Source organism: Oncorhynchus keta, chromosome 12, assembly GCF_023373465.1.
Source record: "Oncorhynchus keta strain PuntledgeMale-10-30-2019 chromosome 12, Oket_V2, whole genome shotgun sequence".
In the NCBI taxonomy this organism is placed as follows: Eukaryota; Metazoa; Chordata; class Actinopteri; order Salmoniformes; family Salmonidae; genus Oncorhynchus; species Oncorhynchus keta.
In genome coordinates this window covers 6445287-6458868 of record NC_068432.1, presented here as the reverse complement: position 1 = coordinate 6458868, position 13582 = coordinate 6445287, and the positions used below count along the sequence as shown (strand labels likewise).

Below are 13582 nucleotides of genomic sequence, written 5' to 3'. Positions count from 1 at the left end.
CTCCTGGCATCCGCCAAACCCAGATTCGTCCGTCGGACTGCCAGATGAAGCATGATTCATCACTCCAGAGAACGCATTTCCACTGCTCCAGAATCTAATGGCGGCAAGCTTTTAACCACTCCAGCCTCCAGCATTACGCATTGTGATCTTAGGCTTGTGTGCCACTCGGCCATTGAAACCCAATTTCATGAAGCTCCTGACGAAAGGTTATTGTGCTTTCAGAGACAGTTTGGAACTGGGTAGTGAGTGCTGCAACCGAGGACAGACAATCTTTATCCGCAACGCGCTTCAGCACCCGGCTGCCCCGTTCTGTGAGCTTGTGTGACCTACCACTTCGCGGCTGAGCCATTGTTGCTCCTAGATGTTTCCACATCACAACAACAGCACTTACAGCCCGATCAATCAATAGTTATAAGGAGCCATATGTCGGTGTTCGTAGGGTGAAACTAAACCAGCATTTCCGCACTAGGAATTAAGTCAAAAGTGTGACAGCAACTTCCTCTGCAGGGGCCCTTTAAGGTTTTCAAGAAATATGTACGGTACCTTTTTAAGGTTTTCAAGAAATACTGGCAATCCCTCTCACCCTTTCCAATCCCTTCATTTTCATCACTGTCTCTCTCTCCCGCTCACTTTCACACACCGATTCACTCACGCAATCACTCCTGCTGAAATGATTATTGTTGTCTTTTTCACAAGGATGGCAAAGTCTGCTGGCTCATCAGCCGTGCACCCACCCAAAACAGTCACCTGCAGCAGTGGCGCTACATAGTCCTTTGCCGCCATGTCCAGTAGGCAAACGTTGTGGAATGTTGCAGATAGAAATGTCATGAATAGAGCTGACACGATACAGCTAATCCCCAATTCTGGGTGACAGACAACCATATCTGTTCCATAACGTTCCTGTAATGTTTCATCATCCTGAACAGGCCCCTGCTGTCTTGCGCTGTTCTAATATACCTCTCTCTTCTCCAATCACAGAACTGCGTGTCTGCCCGTCGTCTCTTTCTCTGCCTGCCCACTGTCTGGACAATGTAAGCCTTACTCACGCTCTCACTCTTTCTCTCTCTTTCTCTCTCTCTCTCTCTCTCTCTCTCTCTCTCTCTCTCTCTCTCTCTCTCTCTCTCTCTCTCTCTCTCTCTCTCTGAGATTATCAAAGGCTTTATGAGGGCATACAAAACACATGTTTGGCTCTCTGCTCTGTCAGTTTGGAAACGTCTTTTATCAAGTAATATTAGCCTTGTTTTCCGGTATATACAGAGAATGTGTGTACATTTTCATGAGGATATAGAGGTAAAGAGAAGAAAACAAGCTCTTTCCTCCCTCACAATCGACACCAACCCCTATTTATGCTCCTGCAATGTATCCCACTTTATTTGGATGGTCCTCTATAGATGGTTGATACAATTTTCTGGTCTGTACCCTTTGATGGTGTTCGGGGTAGGGTGAGATTGGATAAATGTGGCCTGTAAACCATCGGTAAGGTACTATCCAAATAAAATGTTACAAATGCAGTCTTTTTTGCGCGCGTCACAGCACAGCATGCCACACTCGCCTGGGGAAAAATATTTTGCTGCATTCAATTGAATTTACCAATGCCACGTGTCTTCATCATCCCCAGGGAAATAACCATTTATTTTGTGTCTGCTTTTCTTTCACGGATTTTGTCCCAGACGAGTGCGGCATGCTGTGCTGTGCTGTGCTGTGACTCGCACACAAAAAAAGGCTGCATCTATACCACGGCCTGCAATCCTGTTCAGTGGCTGACTGTGAGTGTGTTTCAGGGAAAAAGATCACCCCCTGCCTGTCACTACCCGCTGGTGATCCCTCTCCACCGCCACCTGCTGCTCTTCCACAGGGTAGGAAATGGCAACATCTTCATGGGGACTAGAAACAATGCTTTCATCCTAAATTATACCCTATTCCGTATTTAGTGTGCTACTTTTGACCAGGACCCATAGGGGTTGGTCAAATGTAGTGCACTATATAGGAAATAGGGTGCCATTTGGGACACAAGTGGTGTAAATCTTTAGAGTGATATATGCTTGATGAAAAAATGACTTATTTTCTCTTGTTTCCTCTTCATGTTCTCTATCCCTCCCTTACTGACTGCATCTTTCCTTCTCTGCGCTCACTTGCACTCTCTCCCCATCCTTACCACAATGTCTCCACCTTTCTCTCTCCCTCTCTTCTCCCTTTCCCTTATGTTTCTCCCCTTGTATGTCTCCCTCTCCTTTCCCTCTCTCGCCTCCTCTCTCTTCATCTCATTGTCTCTCTCAGGTGCGCTGGCCACAGGAGAGGACTGAGTCCTACCTGTTAGTGTGTGCGGAGGGGGGAGAGCCCCAAGCCTGGGACAGACACTGCTGTGCTGAAATCTCCTGAACCCCCCCCCCCACCCCCACCCTCACTATAGTTGGGAATGACAGACTTCTCTATTCCACCGAGGAGTCCTATTACAGTATCTTGGAATGAGAGAGTTTTGAGTATGGTGGGTGGGTGGGTGGGTGCTAAAGACAATGCTACTCATGGCACTGAGCAGAGTACTGGGGCATAAATAAGCTGAGAGCAATGGGGGCAGCAGAACTGGAAACTTGCAGTTGGACAGACATGGGAAAGCTAATGACTGTCACTAGAAGGAATGAGGAGATGTAAATAATCAAATGAAGGACATCTCCTAAACTACCAATGGGACGGAGGTAAAAGTGAACACTGAAAACAAAGAAGACACCATAGAAAAAAGACATTGCTGGTTTGAGTGACAGCCAGGGGGGCCAATCAGCATCATCCATAAGCCAACACTCTCCAGCCCACCTGGACATTGATGCATTTTGCCCAATATTAGTGGCATGACTTATTAACAGCACCATCTAATGGTTATTTACTGTTTGAGTTCTCCATTGTACTTTGTATCTATGCTTCTAAGAGTGGATTGTGTTGAGTCGTCTGAGAGATATTTGTTGCACTAGACTACAGGCTCTGATTTAAAGGCATTTTAGATAAGCCTGTTTGGAGTACATAAATCACCAGTACAGTACAATATTGAGCGAGCGCTGACTGAAGGTTAAGGATAGAGTAACCTTGTCCCCAGGCTATTGGGAACAGCGCATATAATCCTGGGATATCAACGAGACTTAAACATCACGAGACTTCCGGGAATGCTTGCGAAATAGACCAAACGGACCAGGCCGGGGGTTGGTGTTTGAGAAGAAAATGATTCCTTAGTTGTTCATTTTCTCAAAATCTAAAGGCACAACCTAGATCCGAGCCAATGTCTTAAGTAGTTGAACATGTTACTAATCCAACCTTGTGAAATTGACAACTTATATTGAAGGGGTGGCTTTGATTTGACAGCCTGCACATGCATTTCGGCCCGAGACGACCGTTAGATCTGGGCTGCGGTCCAAACACTTAAAAGACATACCCTCGTCCACTTGCCCTCGTCTTAAGCCCTTGGGGAAATCCCCGTCGCCATCTTGGAGGGTGGTCCAAATGTTTAGCCAAGCAAGGGAAATTTGCAACATAAGCCCGCCAGCTCTCGTTTTAAGTCGGCTTTGCGAGTGTACAATTATGCTCACTCCAGGGCCTGAAACTCCCCATAATTCAATTTGCGACGATTATACACCCGCTAAGAAAAGTCAGCGAAAACTTAAACATCAATGGAGAAGTCAACATAAAAGTGGAAGTAAAAAACGAATGCAAATAAGTTAGAAATTGTGCTACTAATGCACTTTTGGAAATTGTAGAAAAAAAAACATTCTCCTTCAGAAGTTCCAGCTAGACAGGCTAACGTTAGTTAGGTCATTCATTTGCTAGCTATTATACAGTAGGCGTATATTAATAATGAATATTTAATATACACTACCGTTGAAAAGTTTGCCGTCACTTGGAAATGTCCTTGTTTTTGAAAGAAAAGCAAAAAAGAATTGTCCATTAAAACATGAAATTGATCAGAAATACAGTGTAGACATTGTTAATGTTGTAAATGACTTGTTGCTGGAAACGACAGATTTTTTATGGAATATCTACATAGGCGTACAGAGGCCCATTATCAGCAACCATCACTCCTGTGTTCCAATGGCACGTTGTGTTAGCTAATCCCAGTTTGTCATTTTAAAAGTCGAATTGATCATTAGAAAACCCTTTTGCAATTATGTTAGCATAGCTGAAAACGGTTCTGATTAAAGAAGCAATACAACGGGCCTTCTTTAGACTAGTTGAGTATCTGGAGCATCAGAATTTGTGGGTTCGATTACAGCCTCAAAATGGCCAGAAACACAGACCTATCTTCTGAAACTCATCAGTCTATTCTTGTTCTGAGAAATTAAGGCTATTCCATGCAAGAAATTGCCAAGAAACTGAAGATCTCATACTGTGTACTACTCCCTTCACAGAACAGCGCAAACAGTGTCTAACCAGAATAGAAAGAGGAGTGGGAGGCCCCGGTGCACAACTGAACAAGAGGACAAGTACATTAGAGTGTCTAGTTTGAAAAACAGACGCCTCACAAGTGATCAACCGGTAGCTTCATTAAATAGTACCTGCAAAACACCAGTCTCAACGTCAACAGTGAAGAGGAGACTCTGGGATGCTGACCTTCTAGGCAGAGTTCCTCTATCCAGTGTCTGATCTTTTGCCCATCTTAATATTTTATTTTTATTGGCCAGTCTGAGATATGGCTTTTTCTTTGCAACTCTTCCTTTTGGGTGGAAGTGTCTGGGAACCAGATTAAGGATAGAGAGATCTGAGGCATGTGTGTCTGTTAACGTTTTCTGGCGTTGTAAAGTTAGAATTAGGTCTGGCTCAGGGTGTTACATGCAGCTTGCTGACAGTGAGCCTTCCTACAAACAGGAAGGCTAAGCGCCATAATGACCTTGACCAGAGATAGGTTACACTATAGATGATGTGCACTAAGGATATATGTTGGAGAGCTATGGGACATAAGTCCAGTATAGCCAAGTAACCAACACAAGGCTATTGGTTTGAATCCCAAACTATGTGTCCTGTGCTAGCTATTATGCTGTCAACATGCTTTTGTATATACTCCTTGCTGTTTGGTAAGACATTTTAAATCATATAGGCCTAAAATGTTCCTATGGACATTGAGGCATGTAAGAGAATTATACTGGATTTTGAGAGAAACTGTATGTATAGAGTACCACAGTATGAGTCATAATACCCACAAAATCTAGCCGTCAAATAGGGAAATGGTTCAAATCGTTTTTTCCACCATTTTTCACATAGGGGATTTTAGAAACACTTATTATAAGGGCTGTGTTTTGTGCAGGCTTACCCTGGCGTGATGTTTTGATAGATGTGTAAATCTCTCTAGGACAAAGTGACTTAAATCAATATATTTACCTGTTTGACCTCTAGGGTTATGGGTATCATGACACCTTCATCGTGGGGCTGTATACTACAATATATGCACTGTGTACTGTAGGTTGCAAGGCCTTTTGTATTTGAGCAATACTTGAGATGTGCATGAGGAAGAGCACGATTGTCACTCACTGGGTACTATAAAATGTCATACATTTGTGACTTCATTTTGTTTAAAAGAGGTGGTATTATACATGGAGTATACAAAAGATTAAGAACACCTGCTCTTTCCATGACATAGACTGACCAGGTGAATCCAGGTGAAGGCTATGATCCCTTATTGATGTAACTTGTTAAATCCACTTCAATCTGTGTAGATGAAGGGGAGGAGACAGGTTGAAGAAGGATTTTTAAACCTTGAGACAATTGACACATAGATTGTGTATGTGTGCCACTCGGAGGGTGAATGGGCAAGACAAAGCATTTAAGTGCTTTTGAACGGGGTATGGTAGTAGGTGCCAAGCGTACCGATTTATGTCAAGAACTGAAACGCTGCTGGGTTTTTCATGCTCGACAGTTTGCTGTGTGTTTCAAGAATGGTCCACCACCCAAAGGACATCCAGCAAACTTGACACAACTGTGGGAAGTATTGGACTCAACATGGGCCAGCGTCCCTGTGGACCGCTTTCGACACTTTGAAGAGTCCATGCCGCAACGGATTGCAGCTCTTCTGAGGGCAAAAGGGAGGGGGCGGGGTGCAACTCAGTATTAGGAAGGTGTTCCTAATGTTTGGTATACTCAGTTTATATATATATATATTGTATTACTGAGATGCCTTAACGTTTAATTGCACATATTTAATAATATTTTGGAAACCATAGGAATTATACTAATAAAATCTTTATTATGGATCTATCTCGATTGGCTCATGAATGAAGTATGACATAGCCTATAGTGCCCCTATGTGGTCGAAAAATTATGAAACGCATCGTCAAACATGCATAATTTTTAAGGGAATAATTACTTTTTGCTGTGACAACGACAATACATGACCTAAAGTATGTGCAAAAGCACCCCTTCAAATTAGTGGATTCTGCTATTTCCGCCACACCCGTCTAAAATGTGTCAAATAGTTTTTTTCCCTCATCAATCTACACACAATACCCCATAATGACAAAATAAAAATAGGTTTTTAAATTCTTTTCAAATTTGTATTTAAAAAAATCTGAAATGTCACGTTTACAATGTTGCAAAACGTTTTTGGTACTCTTCCCCAGATCTGTGCCTCGACACAATCCTGTCTCGGAGCTCTATGGATAATTCCTTCAACCTCATGGCTTGGTTTTTGCTCTGACATGCACTGTCAACTGTGGGACCTTATCTAGACAGGTGTGTGCCTTTTGAGGATCTGGGGACCCATGCCAAATCTTTTCAGTCTCCTGAGGGGGAATGTTGTGGTATGTTTGGACCACAAACTATTTATACATGTGGTTGATGTGGACACCAAGGAACTTGAAACTCTCGACCTGCTCTACTACAGCCCCGTCGATGTTAATGGGGGCCTAGTCGGCCCGCCTTTTCCTGTAGTCCATGCTCCTTAGTCTTGCTCACATTGAGGAAGAGGTTGTTGTCCTGGCACCACACTGCCAGTTCTCTGACCTCCTCCCTAGAGGCAGTCTCATCATCATTGTCGGTGATCAGGCCTACCACTACTGTGTCGTCAGCAAACTTAATGATGTTGTTGGAGTCGTGTTTGGCCACGTAGTCATGGGTGAACCAGGAATACAGGAGGGGACTAAGTACACACCCCTGAGGGGCCCCAAGGTTAAGGATGAGCCTGGCAGACATGTTACTGCCTACTCTTACCACCTGGGGGCGGCCCGTCAGGAAGTCCAGGATCCAGTTGCAGAGGGAGGTGTTTAGTCCCAGAGTCCTTAGCTTAGTGATGAACTTCGTGGGCACTATGGTGTTGAACGTTGAGCTGTAGTCAATGAACAGCATTCTCACATAGGTGTTCCTTATGTTCAGGTGAAAAAAGGCAGTGTGGAGTGCGATTGAGATTGCGTCATCTGTGGATATGTTGGGGCGGTATGCAAATTGGAGTGGGTCTAGGGTGTCCGGGAGGATGCTGTTGATGTGAGCCATGTAGGTATTACAGACTCAGTCAGGGAGAGATTGAAAATGTCAGTGCAGACACTTGACAGTTGGTCCGTGCATGTTTTGAGTACACGTCCTGGTAATCCGTCTGGCCCAGCAGCTTTGTGAATGTTGACCTGTTTAAAGGTTTTGTTCACATCGGCTACCGAAAGCATTATCACACGGTCATCCAGAACAGCTGGTGCTCTTATGCATGCGTCAGTGTTGCTTGCATCGAAGCGAGCATGAAAGGCATTTAGCTCGTCTGGTAGGCTCGCGTCACTTGGCAGCTGCCACTTTCAAGGAGCCGGAGACTGATCCGGACGCTTATAAGAAATCCCACTATGCCCTCAGACGAACCATCAAACAAGCAAAGCGTCAATACAGGATTCAGACTGAATCCTACCACACTGCTCTGATGCTCGTCGGATGTGGCAGGGCTTGAAAACTATTACGGACTACAACTCTGGGTTTCCAGTTGTAGTCCGTAATAGTTTAAGCCCATGTACCATTTGTGTACAGCAGTCACTATGGAGGATGCACGACACCCAAAAGAACAGTAATTAAGAAACCCCCTGACTCATCTCTAGGTCCAAATAGAAATTGTGTAAGCGTAAAAGTTGTCAACTTGTAACAGTAGGATAAACTTCGGTAGTGTTTTCCTCAGATTTGCTTTATTAATTAAAGTCCCCAGCTACAATAAATGTTGCCTTGGGATATGGGGTTTCCAGTTTGCACAAAGTTCAGTGTAGTTCCTTGAGAGCTGTCACGGTGTCGGCTTGAGGTGGAATATGCAGGCCTGAAAATGAGTTAATGTGGTCGAAATTTGATAGTAAGTTATACCAAATCAGGAGAACAAAAGGACTTGAGTTCCTGTACGTTGCCACAATCACACCATAAGTAGTTAATTATGAAACACTCACAAGACCACAGGGCCAGATGGATTATCAGGACACGTTATCCGAGCATGCGTTGGCCAGCTGGCAAGTGTCTTCAGTGACAATTTAAACTTCTCCCTGACAGTCTGTATTACCTACATGTTTCAAGCCGACCACCGTAGTCACTGTGTCCAAGAATACCAAGGTAACCTTTCTAAATGACTATCGACCCATAACACTTACACAAAATGCTTTGAAAGGCTGGTCATTGCCAGACACCCTGGACCCTGGACCATCATCCCAGACACCCTGGACCCACTCTAATTTGCATACCGCCCCAACAGATCCACAGAATCACTGGTCACTTTAATAATGGTACACTAGTCACTTTAATAATGTTTACATAGTGCTTTACTCATTTCATATGTATGTACTGTATACTATTAGACTGTATTTTTGTCAATGCCACTCCGACATTGCTAGTCCTAATATTCATATATTTCTTAATTCCATTCTTTTACTTTTAGATATGTGTGTAATGTTGTGAATTGTTAGATATTACTGCACTGTTGGAGCTAGGAACACAAGCATTTCGCTACACCCGCAATAACATTGCAAAAATGTGATTTGATTTGACATGATGCAATCTCTATTGCACTCTACAATGCCCTTTCCCACCTGGACAAAATAAACACCTACGTGAGAATGCTATTCATTGACTACAGCTCAGCATTCAACACCATAGTGCCCTCAACTCATCACTAAGATAAGTTCCCTGGGACTGAACACCTCCCCCTTGCAACTGGATCTTGGACTTTCTGAAGGGCCACTCTTCAGAAGGGTAGGCAACAACCCATCTGGCCCCTCAGGGGAGCGTGCTAAGTCCCCTCCTGGACTCCCTATTCACCCACGACCGCGTGGCCACGCACGACTCCAACACCATCACTAAGTTTGCAGACGACCCGACTATGAGACAGCCTATATGGAGAAGGTCAGAGACCTGACAGTGTGGTGCCAGGCCAACAACCTCATCGCTAGTAAGATAAAGGAACTGATCGGGGACTACAGGAAACGGAGGGCTGAGCATGCCCCCATTCACGTTGACGGGGCTGTAGTGGATCGGGTCGAGAACTTCCAAGTTCCTCTGTGTCCACATCACTAAGGATTTATCATGGTCCAAACACACCAACACAGTTGTGAAGCGGGCATGACAACGCCTCTCCCCCCTCAGGAGGCTGAAAAGATTTGGCATGGGCCCCCAGATCCTCAAAAAGTTCTAGGGCTGCATCACCGAGAGTATCTTGACTGGCTGCATCACCTCTTGGTATGGCAACTGCTTGGCATCCAACCGCAAGGCGCTACAGAGGGTAGTGCGTACGGTCCAGTACATCACTGGGGCCAAACTCCCTGCCATCCAGGACCTCTATACCAGGCTGTGTCAGAGGAAGGCCCGTGTGTCAAATGTCAAATGTGTCAAAAACTCCAGCCATTCAAGCCACAGACTGTTCTCTCTGCTACAGCACAGCAATTAGTACCAGTGCTTCAAGTCTGGAGCCAACAAGGCCCTGAACAGCTTCTACCCCCCAAGCCACAAGACTGCTAAACAAGACTGCTAAATAGCTAATCAAATGGCTACCTGCATGTTTTTTTTATTGAACCTGTATTTAAGTAGGCAAGTCAGTTAAGAACAAATTCATATTTACAATGACAGCCTACCCCGGCCAAACCTGGGCGACGCTGGGCCAATTGTGCACCGCCCTATGGGACTCCCAGTCCCAGCCAGATGTCCTGCAGCCTGGATTCAAACCAGGGACTGTAGTGACGCCTCTTGCACTGAGATGCAGTACCTTAGACCGTTGCGTCACTCTGGAGCATTGACCTGTTTTTTCACTCACTGTTTTTTTGCACATACGCTGCTGCTACTATCTATTCTGTTGCCGAGTCACTTTACCCCTACCTATATACCCCTACCTATATACCCCTACCTATATACAGTACATAACTAACTCAATTGCCTCGTACCACTGCACACCGCCTCAGTACTAGTACTCACTGTATATAGCCATGTTATTTTCTAACTGTGATTAATATTTGTTATTCACTGTGTATTATCTCTCATATATATATATATATATATATATATATATAGTACCAGTCAAAGTTTGGACACATACTCATTCAAGGGTTTTTCTTTATTTTTACTAGAATAATAGGGAAGACATCAAACTATGAAATAACACATATGGAATCATCTAGTAACCAAAAAAAGTGTTAAACAAATCCAAAAAATATATTTTAGATTTTTCAAAGGGCATTCTCTCAACCAGCTTCATGTGGTAGTCACCTTTCAATTAACAGGTGTGCCTTGTTAAAAGTACATTTGTGGAATTTCTTTCCATTCCTGTGTTTGATCCAATCAGTTGTGTTGTGACAAGGTAGGGTTGGTATACAGTAGACCATTTGGTAAAAGACCAAGTCCATATTATGGCAAGAACAGCTCAAATAAGCAAAGAGAAACAACCGTCCATCATTACTTTAAGACATGAAGGTCAGTCAATAGGGAAAATGTCAAGAACTTTGAAAGTTTCTTTAAGTGCAGTCGCAAAAAAATTCAGGCACGATAATGAAACCGGCTCTCATGAAGACCGCTTAATTAGTTAAAACTATGAAATAACACATATGGAATGAATCATGTAGTAACCAGAAAAGTGATAAACAAATCTCGGGAGAGACAACTCGGGAGAGACGAAGGTCGAAAGCCATACGTCCTCCGAAACACAACCCAACCAAGCCACACTGCTTCTTAACACAGCGCGCATCCAACCCGGAAGCCAGCCTCACCAATGTGTCGGAGGAAACACCGTGCACCTGGCGACCTGGTTGGCGCGCACTGCGCCCTGCCCACCACAGGAGTCGATGGTGCGTGATGAGACGAGGATATCCCTATGCGGCCAAACCCTCCCTAACCCGGACGATGCTAGGTCAATTGTGCGTCTCCCCACGGACCTCCCGGTCGCGGCCAGCTGCGACAGAGCCTGGGCGCGAACCCAGAGTCTCTGGTGGCACAGCTACCAGTGCCCTAGACCACTGCGAAATCCGGGAGGCCAACATATACATATTTAGCAGATGATATTGCGGGTGTAGTGGATGTCATTGCGGGTGTAGCGAAATGCTTGTGACGCATTTAGCCTTGGTGCTAGACTTTATCTACTTTGTGACAAGGTAACAACAAAGGAATTGGCTAAGGCAGAAACAAGTAAAGTTGCCTGTAGACGCTCATCTAAATGTTGCATCTTCCCTACTAATGGTTAAGGTTTGGGAATGGGAAGCTGATCCTATATCTGTACCTAGGTGAAACTTCACTCCGGAGTATTAATTAACCCATATCATACCCAGCCGTAGCATAAATAAAAAAGGGGCTGGGTTTGTGTTGAGAGAGCATGTTGTTGGCGCCCTCATGTGCCTGGTGGCGGTAGTAGCGGTGCAGGGCTTGGCTGCCCGGGTGGCACTGGCACATGTGGAGGAAGTACTCGTCGGGCCGGTTGGATGTGTAGCCGCAGTCCTCGCACACGAAGATCTTGGAGCGACGCTGGCGGTGGGCATACTGCTGGAAAACGCCATGGATCTTCCTCAGGTGGGATTCGAGGGAGCAGCGCTGGGTGAAGGCCTTGTCACACAGCTCACAGCGGTACGGACGGATACCTGGTGGGAGGGTGAGGAGGGTGTGTGCGGGGGCAGGTGCTCAAAATAAACTCACCCCTGTTTGAACATGTTTTATTTCATAATGCATATCTCGAAATTCATAACATTCCAAATGCCTCTGTTGCGAACATTTTTAATATTTTCTTCCATGGGCAGGCTGGCTCATTCCTGTTATGCGGTGCCTTTTCTGTCCCCAGGAAATAACACCTCTTATTTAGATTAAAATGTTTCGTTCCAAAGGGCTTAAAATATCAAGTTTAGGTGTCCTTTACTATAAAAAAAAAAAAGATATGACTCTCAAAAGGGGATTTTATGCATTTTGACCATTTTGTTTTCAGTGGATGTAGGTGTTTTTGCCATGTCCCTGCGTGCTATTTATCCACTTCTACAATATTTTTAAGTCATAAAATATTCAACATATGTATTTATTATTTTATATAGTCCTACTTTTTAAAATATCTGTCATCCTTTTTTTCACGATTACTGTATTTATTGTTGCTGTATTTAATATTTTGTGTCCCTGATTTCTACTCATTCCAGGGTTTTTCTTTGTTTGTACTACTTCCCATTTCCTCCTAAAAGTGATAAACAAATCAAAATATGTTTTAGATTTGAGATTAGATTTGAGATTCTTCAAAGTAACAACCCTTTGCCTTGATGACAGCTTTGAAGATAGCCCTATTTGGTAAAGGACCAAGTCCATATTATGGCAAGAACAGCTCAAATAAGCAAAGAGAAATGACAGTCCATTATTACGTTAAGTCAAGGTGGGCAGTCATGTTTTTTCAAGTGTAGTCGCAAAAACCATCTAGCGCTATGATGAAACTAGCTCTCGTGAGGACCGCCACAGGAAAGAAAGACCCAGTGTTATCTCTGCTGCAGAGGGTAAGTTCATTAGAGTTACCAATTTCAAATATAAATTAGAAACTGGGTGGTTCGAGCCCTGAATGCTGATTTGCTGACAGCTGTGGTATATCAGACCGTATACCACGTGTATGACAAAACATTTATTTTTACTGCTCTAATTAAATTGGAAAACCAGTTTATAATAGCAATAAGGCCCCTCAGGGTGTCACATTCTGACCTTTATTTCCTTTGTTTTGTCATAATTTAGTATGGTCAGGGCATGAGTAGGGGTGGGCAGTCTGTTTGTTTTTCTATGATTTTGAGATTTCTATGTTTCGGCCTAGTATGGTTCTCAATCAGAGGCAGGTGTCATTAGTAGTCTCTGTTAGGGAATGGCACCATAACTCAGTGGTCCAGAAATGCAGCAGCGTTACCGATCATGCCGTGATACAGACCCAGAAAGAAGACAAAAGTAGCTTGAGAAAAAGAGACAGAGATGACAGAGAGACAGGGAGATGGAAAAAGAAGAGGGTAGTGGATGTCAGTGAGAGAGAGAAGCGTGTTCTAAGGAAACAATGGAGAGAGACGAAGAGAGAAGAAAGGCCAGAGCAACAGGTAGGGCATATTTTACCCCTCCCCCACTTCCTGAACATGACCCAATGTCAAGGCTCTCAAGGTTAGAGCAAGCTTGCTGATGGGCACTTTAA

General features: G+C 44.1%; 2 protein-coding genes across 4 annotated transcripts in view; one reads left to right on the top strand and one right to left on the bottom strand.

The window, feature by feature from the left end:
- LOC118391758 (myotonin-protein kinase) overlaps positions 1-6230 on the top strand; it is a 38330-nt gene extending 32100 nt beyond the window's left edge. For 2 of the 3 annotated variants that reach the window (XM_052457696.1, XM_052457694.1), the window contains exons 13-15: positions 979-1031; positions 1671-1856; positions 2278-6230. In XM_052457696.1, the coding sequence (XP_052313656.1) occupies positions 979-1031; positions 1671-1856; positions 2278-2379 (341 nt within the window). In that variant the 3' untranslated portion in view covers positions 2380-6230. The remainder of the gene's footprint in view (positions 1-978; positions 1032-1670; positions 1857-2277) is intronic. The other variant, XM_052457695.1, reaches the window with a different exon arrangement.
- A 5473-nt stretch (positions 6231-11703) lies between these two features.
- Positions 11704-13316, bottom strand: LOC118391757 (transcription factor Ovo-like 2). The gene is made up of 2 exons (XM_052457556.1): positions 13310-13316; positions 11704-12068 (listed from the first exon to the last, which is right to left on the bottom strand). Exons 1-2 carry the CDS (start codon positions 13314-13316, stop codon positions 11704-11706), a joined length of 372 nt encoding a protein of 123 aa, XP_052313516.1.
- Between the last annotated feature and the right edge of the window lie 266 nt (positions 13317-13582).